This window comes from Coregonus lavaretus, assembly GCF_964263955.1.
Source record: "Coregonus lavaretus genome assembly, chromosome: 1".
Classification (NCBI taxonomy): domain Eukaryota; kingdom Metazoa; phylum Chordata; class Actinopteri; order Salmoniformes; family Salmonidae; genus Coregonus; species Coregonus lavaretus.
The window spans coordinates 81,309,667-81,320,685 of record NC_139988.1 but is presented as its reverse complement, the minus strand read 5'-3'; the positions used below and the strand labels follow the sequence as shown (position 1 = coordinate 81,320,685).

The window sequence follows — 11,019 nt, the reverse complement described above, 5'->3', positions numbered from 1 at the left end:
TACAGGATCTGGTCAATGACCTGAAGAGAGCTGGGACCACAGTCTCAAAGAAAACCATTAGTAACACACTACAACGTCATGGATTAAAATCCTGCAGCGCACGCAAGGTCCCCCTGCTCAAGCCACGCATGTCCAGGCCCATCTGAAGTTTGCCAATGACCATCTGGATGATCCAGAGGAGGACTGGGAGAAGGTCATGTGGTCTGATGAGACAAAAATATAGCTTTTTGGTCTAAACTCCACTCGCCGTGTTTGGAGGAAGAAGAAGGATGAGTACAACCCCAAGAACACCATTCCAACCGTGAAGCATGGAGGTGGAAACATCATTCTTTGGGGATGCTTTTCTGCAAAGGGGACAGGACGACTGCACTGTATTGAGGGGAGGATGGATGGGGCCATGTATCGCGAGATCTTGGCCAACAACCTCCTTCCCTCATTAAGATAATTGAAGATGGGTAGTGGCTGGGTCTTCCAGCATGACAACGACCCGAAACACACTGCCAGGGCAACTAAGGAGTGGCTCCGTAAGAAGCATCTCAAGGTCCTGGAGTGGCCTAGCCAGTCTCCAGACCTGAACCCAATAGAAAATCTTTGGAGGGAGCTGAAAGTCCGTATTGCCCAGCGACAGCCCCGAAACCTGAAGGATCTGGAGAAGGTCTGTATGGAGGAGTGGGCCAAAATCCCTGCTGCAGTGTGTGAAAACCTGGTCAAGACCTACAGGAAACGTATGATCTCTGTAATTGCAAACAAAGGTTTCTGTACCAAATATTAAGTTCTGCTTTTCTGATGTATCAAATACTTATGTCATGCAATAAAATGCATATTAATTACTTAAAAATCATACAATGTGATTTTCTGGATTTTTGTTTTAGATTCCGTCTCTCACAGTTGAAGTGTACCTATGATAAAAATTACAGACCTCTACATGCTTTGTAAGTAGGAAAACCTGCAAAATCTGCAGTGTATCAAATACTTGTTCTCCCCACTGTATACATTCTACAGACCCTACTGAGTACTCCCCAGCCCAATTTTACATCAGCACAATGAATCCTCTTCCTGTACAGTGCTATATTTGTACCATATTGTCCAGGCACCCCATTTTAAGCAGTTAGACCACAGTAAAAGTCCAGCAACACTCCCTATGACCTAGCTTTTTGTTCTAACTCATCTGATTTGTATTCTAGGGACTCTAGTGAGTAGACTGGACCCTGGTTTTATGGACAGTGCAATTTCCTGTACAGTGCAATTTGTTTGTGCAATACAACAAAAATACAGTAAGACTTTTCTTAAACATTACATTTCAAAATTGCATCCTTGAACAATAGCACCAGTAAATAAACAAGAATCATACAATCAAAATAATCATTTATTTTGACATGTTTTAATTGTATATTTTTTACCAGTAGGCTATTATTTTGTTCTTGACATTAATTTACTTAAGCTCCAACCATTTCTCAATGTGCTCCACCTTATAATATTATTTATCTTATATAAAGTAGTAATACTCTTTAGTTTAGATTTTTCCCCCATGTAGTTACACATTTATTTCGTTACATTATTTTAACATTATGCAAAGCTGCAAAAAATATTTTGTATCCTAGACATAGCGTTTTACTGCAGACTTTTAGTTTGAAGGCAAAATCCAAAAACCGGACTTAATGTGGATAGGATCCAGCTAGTGTTGCTGTCATTACGATAATGTTAGGCTACATTCGGCTTGCTGATGCTGGAGGAAGGCTGGGCTCAGCATTAGCAAGCCGCACGTAGCACCCTGGACCAGAGCTACATCTTTAAGCCAATCACACTTCACAATGAACTACTATGTTGCCTAAAGTGTTACTGAAATCTCTTCTCCCTCTCTTTCTAACATAATGGACAGCGGTGGTATGGATGTGAACCAGGAGCTGACCAAGCTAAAGACTAAGATCCAAGACACCAGGGAGAAGATCCTAGCCATGCCTGAGATAGAGTCCAGTACCCGGGAGCAGCAGGCGCAGCAGAAGCAGCTAAGGACCAAGAGAGAGCAGGTGGACACCAGTGGAGGCAGGTGGAAACCAGTGGAGGCTGGTGGGAGGAGCTATAGGAGGACGGGCTCATTGTAATGGCTGGTATGTAATAAATGGAATGGAGTCAAACGTGGTTTCCATAGATTTGATGTGTTTGGTACCGTTCCATTGATTCCATTCCAGCCATTACAATGAGCCCGTCCTCCAATAGCTCCTCCCACCAGCCTCCTCTGGTGGACACCATGACACAGGTCTTACAAAAATACAAGGGCCTCTGTGGACAACATTATGGTGAATGGATTATCAGTGCTGGACTGAAAAGGCGAAGCATGTCATCCAAACTGATTTCACTAGATTTCACTGTTGTTTCACAAGTGAAATAATGGTATGTGCAGTGTTCCGTCTGATTTAACAAGGCTACAAAAGACTGAGCTTATGATGCCAAATGTGTTCATCATTCAGTGAATTCATAGCCTGGCTGCTTTCGATTTAGTTACACACTGACTGCTTAATAAACAGTGTTTCCCAACTCCAACATTGCACATTTCTGTTGCAGCCCCAGACAAGCAAACCTGATTCAACTTGTCAACTAATCAACTAATCATCAAGCCCTCAATGAGTTGAATCAGGTATTTTTGCCTGGGGCTACAACAAAAATGTGTGCTGTTGGTGGACTGGAGGACTGGAGTTGGGAACCACTGTAATATAGGGCAGTTAGAGAACAGAATTATCATGAATAACAGCTGATAAGAGGTGTTAAATAGTATATATTTTGCAGATTGTATGGTTGTATTTATGACATATTGTAGAAATAAACATTCTTATTGTGAAAATATTTGTTCTTCTCAGTCTTGTATGCTATCTGAAGTATTCGCTGATAACAATGATTGATAGACATACCAAAGCAAATTCCTAGACAGGCCTAGCCCATTGAAGTATCCTTATTGTTCAGGTGCTGTACTGCATGCACAATGCCCGGAATTCACACCCATCCATATTTACAATGTGACGCTGGTGCCTTGTGTCATTTCTGTACAAATGGGGGTGGGGGCTGTGAAATTCGTCCCGGAATTGTTCATATTGTAATGTTACATTTTGGGACACCGTGGTCTTTGGAATATTTCAGTAAGATCTATTTAATACAGGATGGTACATGGCCTATATTGGTTCTGGGCAGTTGGCCAATAGTACAGCCTGCTTGTGTCCTATGAGAAGGCGTCATAGAGCGCTAAATAATATTGGCAAACACAAAGCAGTCACCTGCAAGACAGAACAGTGCATATTAATCAGCGTTGTAATAATGTATTTCAGCCATTAAACCAGAGGGATGAACAGAATGTTACAGAAGGCAGGGGGATTATTTTGTTGGAACGGTTATAGAAGATCATGTCCCAGTCTTCGTAGGATAATCAATACATCACCGTTCTTTTGTATGAATTTACAGGATACACAGGATCAGGCTGAATTTGAAGTGTTGAAGTGTTGAAGTGTTGAGATGTTTCTGGTTGGATGTGAGCATGTGCTTTAATCTGGTAGGAAAGTCTTGTTTCTGTTCTTTTGTAGGAGATAAGTGCCATGGTGTGGGCAGTGGCATGTAGGTCTACGCCCCTCAAATTCAACTCTGGCCAGTTCCACTCTTTTTAAAATTTTCCCATATCTAATAAGGGACTGATTTAGACCTGGGACACCAGCTGGGTGCTACTCAGGTAGAACAGAGCCAGCAGGCTCCGGACCTCATTGGGTAAGAGTTGAATTCCGCTGTTCTAGGCTATACATTCTTTCCATGCTTTATTGTGTGAAATTTCACGTTTGTGTTTGGCCCCAAGGAGAGAGCCATCTGCACAGTGCAAAGTTCACCTTTGAACTCAGAAGTCTATAAAAAATATATTTTTATTGTAGTATGTAGGCCTATAAAAAAAATATATTTATCGTTGTCACGTATACTCCACCTCTGGCCTCTAGGTCACCAGGCTGCTCTTTATTACGCACACCTGTCACCATCGTTACGCGCACCAGCTTCTCATCAGACTCACCTGGACTCCATCACCTTCCTGATTACCTCCCCTACATATGTCACTCCCTTTGGTTCCTTCCCTAGGCGTTATTGATTCTGTTACTCTGTTCCTGTCTGGACGCTACTCTTGTTTTGTTCCATGTTTATTTATCATTAAATGCACTCCCTGTACTTGCTTCCCGACTCCCAGCGTACATTGTTACAATTGTAGTATGTAGGCCTATAAAAAAAAAGTATTTATTCTAGTATGTAGGCCATTTTTTTTTTTTTAAGCAAAAGGTGAAAAATGCTGGGAAAGTGTATGTCCCTTTAAAAACACTTCAAATGAGTGGATTTGGCTATTTCAGCCACACCCGTTGCTGACAGGTGCATAAAATCGAGCACACAGCCATGCAATCTCCATACACAAACATTGGCATTAGAATAGCCCGTACTGAAGAGCTCAGTGACATTCAACGTGGCACCGTCATAGGATTCCACCTTTCCAACAAGTCAATTCGTCAAATTTGTGCCCTGCTAGAGTTGCCCCGGTGAACTGTCAGTGCTGTTTTTGTGAGGTGGAAACGTCTAGGAGCAACAACGGCTCAGCGGCGAAGTGGTAGGCCACGCAAGCTTACAGAACGGGACCGTTGAGTGCTGAAGTGCGTACTGCGTAAAAATCGCCTGTTTCCATGGCCGAGCAGCCGCACACAAGCCTAAGATCACCATGCGCAATGCCAAGCGTTGGCTGGAGTGGTGTAAAGCTTGCCACCATTGGACTGTGGAGCAGTGGAAACACATTCTCTGGAGTGATGAATCACGCTTCACCATCTGACAGTCCGACAGACAAATCTGTGTTTGGCGGATGCCAGGAGAATGGTACCTGCCCGAATGGATAGATACAACTGTAAAGTTTGGTGGAGGAGGAATAACAACTAAATCTTGTAATGAATAATGTGGAAATTGAGCAAGTTGAGACTAAATTGCTTGGAGTAACCCTGTATCGTAAACTGTCATGGTCAAAACATATTGATACAACACTAGCTAGCTAGGATGGGGAGAAGTCTGTCTATAATAAAGCGCTGCTCTGCATTCTTAACAGCACTGTCAACAAGGCAGGTCCTACAGGCCCTAGTTTTGTCGCACCCATGGACTACTGTTCAGTCGTGTGGTCAGGTGCCACAAAGAGGGATTTAGGAATATTGCAATTGGCTCAGAACAGGGCAGCATGGCTGGCTCTTGGATGTACGCAGAGAGCTAACATTAATAATATGCATGTCAATCTCTCCTGGCTCAAAGTGGAGGAGAGATTGACTTCATCACTACTTGTATTTGTGAGAGGTATTTACATGTTGAATGCACTGTTTGAACTACTGGCACACAGCTCGGACACCCATGCATACCCCACAAGACATGCCACCAGAGGTCTCTTCACAGTCCCCAAGTCAAGAACAGAGTATGGGAGGCACACAGTACTACATAGAGCCATGACTACATTTAACTATTTTCCACATCAAGTAACTCATGCCAGCAGTAAAATAAGAATTAAAAAACTGATAAAAATGCACCTTATGGAACAGCGGGGACTGTGAAGCAACACGAACATATTGCCTCCTTCTTTCCACTCCTCTCCTCTTTTGACCTCACCCTCTCACCGTCCCCCCCTACTCACAAGGCAGGCAATACGCTTGACCTCATCTTTACTAGATGCTGCTCTTCTACTAATCTCACTGCAACTCCCCTCCATGTCTCCGACCACTACTTTGTTTCCTTTTCTCTCTCGCTCTCCTCCAACACTACTCACTCTGCCCCTACACAGATGGTAATGCGCCGCCGCAACCTTCGCTCTCTCTCTCCCACTACTCTCTCCTCTTCCATCCTATCATCTCTTCCCTCTGCTCAATCCTTCTCCCTCCAATCTCCTGATTCTGCTTCCTCAACCCTCCTCTCCTCCCTTTCTGCATCCTTTGACTATCTGTGTCACCTATCCTCCCGGCCGGCTCGGTCCTCCCCTCCAGCTCCGTGGCTTGATGACTCATTGCGAGCTCACAGAACAGAGCTCCGGGCAGCGGAGCGGAAATGGAAGAAAACTAAACTCCCTGCCGACCTGGCATCTTTTCACTCCCTCCTCTCTACATTTTCTTCATCTGTTTCTGCTGCTAAGGCCACTTTCTACCACTCTAAATTCCAAGCATCTGCCTCTAACCCTAGGAAGCTCTTTGCCACATTTTCCTCCCTCCTGAATCCCCCCCCTCCCCCTCCCCCCCCTCCTCTCTCTCTGTGGATGACTTCGTCAACCACTTTGAAAAGAAGGTTGACGACATCCGATCCTCGTTTGTTAAGTCTAATGACACTGCTGGTCCTACTCACACTGCCCTACCCTATGCTTTGACTTCTTTCTCCCCTCTCTCTCCAGATAAAATCCTGCGACTTGTGACTGCAGGCCGCCCAACAACCTGCCCGCTTGACCCCATCCCCTCCTCTCTTCTCCAGACCATCTCCGGTGACCTTCTCCCCTACCTCACCTCGCTGATCAACTCATCCTTGACCGCTGGCCATGTCCCTTCCGTCTTCAAGAGAGCGAGAGTTGCACCCCTTCTCAAAAAACCAACACTCGATCCCACTGATGTCAACAACTACAGACCAGTATCCCTTCTTTCTTTTCTTTCCAAAACTATTGAGCGTGCCGTCTTTAGCCAACTCTCTTGCTATCTCTCTCAGAATGACCTTCTTGATCCAAACCAGTCAGGTTTCAGGACTGGTCATTCAACTGAGACTGCTCTTCTCTGTGTCACGGAGGCTCTCCGCACTGCTAAAGCTAACTCTCTCTCCTCTGCTCTTGTCCTGCTAGACCTGTCTGCTGCCTTTGATACTGTGAACCATCAGATCCTCCTCTCCACCCTCTCCGAGCTGGGCATCTCCGGCGCGGCTCACTCCTGGATTGCGTCCTACCTGACCGGTCGCTCCTACCAAGTGGCGTGGCGAGAAGCTGTCTCCGCACCACGTGCTCTCACCACTGGTGTCCCCCAGGGCTCAGTTCTAGGCCCTCTCCTATTCTCCCTATACACCAAGTCACTTGGCTCTGTCATATCCTCACATGGCCTCTCCTATCATTGCTACGCTGACGATACACAACTAATCTTCTCCTTTCCCCCTTCTGATAACCAGGTGGCGAATCGCATCTCTGCATGTCTGGCAGACATATCAGTATGGATGACGGATCACCACCTCAAGCTGAACCCTGGCAAGACGGAGCTGCTCTTCCTCCCGGGGAAGGACTGCCCGTTCCATGATCTCGCCATCACGGTGGACAACTCCGTTGTGTCCTCCTCCCAGAGTGCGAAGAGCCTTGGCGTGACCCTGGACAACACACTGTCGTTCTCCGCTAACATCAAGGCGGTGACCCGATCCTGCAGGTTCATGCTCTACAACATTCGGAGAGTACGACCCTGCCTTACACAGGAAGCGGCACAGGTCCTAATCCAGGCACTTGTCATCTCCCGTCTGGATTACTGCAACTCGCTGTTGGCTGGCCTCCCTGCCTGTGCCATTAAACCCCTACAACTCATCCAGAATGCCGCAGCCCGTCTGGTGTTCAACCTTCCCAAGTTCTCTCACGTCACCCCCCTCCTCCGCACACTCCACTGGCTTCCAGTTGAAGCTCGCATCCGTTACAAGACCATGGTGCTTGCCTATGGAGCAGTGAGGGGAACGGCACCTCCGTACCTTCGGGCTCTGATCAGTCCCTACACCCAAACGAGGGCATTGCGTTCATCCACCTCTGGCCTGCTGGCTCCCCTTCCTCTGCGGAAGCATAGTTCCCGCTCAGCCCAGTTAAAACTGTTCGCTGCTCTGGCACCCCAATGGTGGAACAAGCTCCCTCACGACGCCAGGACAGCGGAGTCACTCACCACCTTCCGGAGACATTTGAAACCCCACCTCTTTAAGGAATACCTGGGATAGGATAAAGTAATCCTTCTACCCCCCCCCCCCCCCCCCAAAAAAAAAAGTAAAAAAAAAGTGTAAAGTGGTTATCCCACTGGCTATAGGGTGATTGCACCAATTTGTAAGTCGCTCTGGATAAGAGCGTCTGCTAAATGACGTAAATGTGCCCTTGAGCAAGGCACTTAACCCTAATTGCTCCTGTAAGTCGCTCTGGATAAGAGCGTCTGCTAAATGACTAAAATGTAAATGTAATAGACACATGCATACAAACACACGATAACATACGCACTATACACACTTACACATGTATTTTGTGTTATAGATATGTGGTATGTGGTAGTAGAGTTGAGGCCTGAGGGCACACACTTAATATGTTGTGAAATCTGTTACGATTGTATTGTAATGTTTTTAAAATGTATAACTGCCTTAATTTTGCTGGACCCCAGGAAGAGTAGCTGCTGTCTTGGCAGCAGCTAATGGGGTTCCATAATAAATACAAATATAAATGGTCTGGGACTGTTTTCATGGTTCGGGCTAGGCCCCTTAGTTCCAGTGAAGGGAAATCTTTAATGCTATGGCATATAATGACATTCTAGATGATTCTGTGCTTCCAACTTTGTGGCAACAGTTTTGGGAAGGCCCTTTCCTGTTTCATCATAACAATGCCCCAGTGCACAAAGCGAGGACTATACAGAAATGGTTTGTCGAGATCAGTGTGGAAGAACTTCACTGGCCATAACAGAACCCTGATCTCAACCCCATCGAACACCTTAGGGATGAATTGGAACGCCGACTGTGAGCTGTTATAGCAGCAAAGGGGGGACCAATTCCATATTAATGCCAATGATTTTGGGATGAGCTGTTCGCTATTTTGGCTATGTAGTGTATGTTCCATCACTGGGTAATTATAGTTCTGACATCAATTAGGCTAAATTCTTTAGTAAACATGTGGTTTGGAAGGGGACCATTTGGCTAGCAATAGTCTTTAATGCTAAACTGCTCATTGCAGCTTATGTCATTAATTCAAGCTTAGCCTAGGTAGTTTCCCTTGATCTCTAGACCTACTACTTGGTTTAGGCAGTGATGAGTGGGCCATTTCAAAACACTTGTAAGAAAAACATATAGAAACGGAAGATTCAGATTATTTGTATTTATTTATTTCAGTTTTTTTTTGTTGTTGCAAAAGTTGACTGACACAAAATATACATTCACAATATAAAATTGTTCAGAATGCAACATTCAAGTTTAATTATCTGTTATAAAATGTATAACAAAATGTAAACAATATTCTTAACATTGTACACGCCAAGAGTCTCGTTTCTCGTCTGTCTGTAAAGGTAGATGTCAAAACAATGCATTTTACGCATCTGTGAACAATATCACAAGATTTTAAGCCACATCACATAAGGCTCTTAACAGAAAAAAGTAACATTCTTAAAAGTCTCGTGGACATGCACTTCCACGTGTGCGGAGTGTCTGAATCTAGACAGTCATTGCGCCCGGAGCACATCCGCTCTCAGCATCGCTGTCTCAAGTGTCCCCACTACGGAGTGACGATAAGCGGCATGGGCAGCTTTGCGCCCCCAAGCCCCGTCTGTCAGGTGCTCACAAATGAAGCACATCCTTTTCGGTTTCAAGATATTCTATAAGATTCATCTCACAGTCTTAGTTGATAGTACATCTCTCTTTATCCTTTCCCTGCCCACCGATCGCCTTCTCCTTTATGTACATCAAGTCACTGTGGACGCTCGGGCGCCGAGCTAATGGCGCCACGACGCCGTACGCGTCTCCATTGTTCTTCTTGTTCTTATATTTCAGGGACTTACTGCGAAGCATGTCGCAGTACTGCACCGAGACCTTACGGTGGAGGTCCGGGCTCATCTCATTGGGTAGCTTGGCCATGGTGAATAGGGTCTGGAACATTTGGTCCACGTTGGTGTTGCGCTTGGCTGAGATCTCAAAATATGCGCACTGGTCGTCTCCCGCCACCAACTGCTCAATCTCTTCATTCTGCACCTCCCGGTAAAACTCCCGGTCGCCCTTGTTTCCGCAGATAACCAGAGGAACGTCAATCTTCTCCTTGGTCTTGTTTTTCAGGCACGACTTGGTCTCAACTATCTGTTGCTTGAGCCTCTGCACCTCCTGGAAAGAGTCTCTGTTGTCTAAGCTGAAGACCAGGATAAAGACATCACCTGAAGGGAAATAAGAGGAGCAACGCATTTAGTATCAGAGCTTCTAAGAAACACATTGACATAGGCTACAGTATTTCCATGCGTAATGGCTCATGTGGCGCGTTGTGCAGCCAATGCAAAATGCGCGCACAGTGCACACACCCTTGAGGTTACTAAAATGCACGACTGTAGATTGCTATTGGACATGCACGGTTTGAGTCGCAATAACTGGAGATGGAATATTTACCTGTCAGTATGGATAGTCTCCTCATAGCAGGGAACGGGTGGTTGCCTGAGGTATCCAATATGTCCAGTTGGTATACATCTCCCTTAATGCTATACAGTTTCCTGTGAAAGTCCTCGATGGTCGGCGTGTACTGCTCCTCATCGAATCTCCCGTTCAGAAACCGGGACACGATGGCTGTTTTGCCCACCTTGGTGGATCCCAAAATCACCATCCTACAGCAATTCTTCGCCGGGATATCGAAATCGTTATCGGAAGGGGACGTTTTCTTGATCATGATTATAAAGTAGCGTAAACAGTTGCGTAGAGTGAGTCCAATGTGTGCGGACTCTTCGTTTCGTTTGATAGATTCAGCCAAAGTTGGATTCAACAGTAGGCTATCGTTCAGTATTTCCCAGCCCGCTCTGTTGCGTCTGTCTGAACTACGGAGAGCGCCGGATATTTAAGCTGAAAGCTGAAAGCTGAGCCCTCCCTCTCCGGACGTCACGGTACTCAGTGCTCCATTGAGCAGAAGGTAAAATGTCATAGGTGCCCGCTGATGCATCATTCAATTCCAGTCTGAGACTATGAGAACGGCGTGACCAACTAACTACATTGGGGACTGGGACAGCTAAGCATTGTATCTTAAAGCACATGAGAAAACGGAGATAAACAAATCAT

At 45.6% G+C, this 11,019-nt stretch overlaps 1 protein-coding gene across 1 annotated transcript; it reads right to left on the bottom strand.

The window, feature by feature from the left end:
• Positions 1 to 9,134: 9,134 nt before the first annotated feature.
• LOC311150280 (dexamethasone-induced Ras-related protein 1-like) lies at positions 9,135 to 10,751 on the bottom strand. The gene is made up of 2 exons (XM_084187665.1): positions 10,363 to 10,751; positions 9,135 to 10,136 (listed from the first exon to the last, which is right to left on the bottom strand). The coding sequence occupies exons 1-2, from the start codon at positions 10,634 to 10,636 to the stop codon at positions 9,610 to 9,612; spliced, it is 801 nt and encodes a 266-aa protein (XP_084043791.1). The 5' UTR covers positions 10,637 to 10,751; the 3' UTR covers positions 9,135 to 9,609.
• Positions 10,752 to 11,019: the final 268 nt, after the last annotated feature.

Excerpts from the sequence above, each read along its gene's own strand:
- LOC311150280 (XM_084187665.1), bottom strand. The coding sequence starts at position 10,636 with ATGATCAAGAAAACGTCCCCTTCCGATAACGATTTCGATATCCCGGCG. Across the intron at positions 10,137-10,362 it reads GAGACTATCCATACTGACAG|GTGATGTCTTTATCCTGGTC; the intron begins GTAAATATTCCA and ends ATTTCCCTTCAG.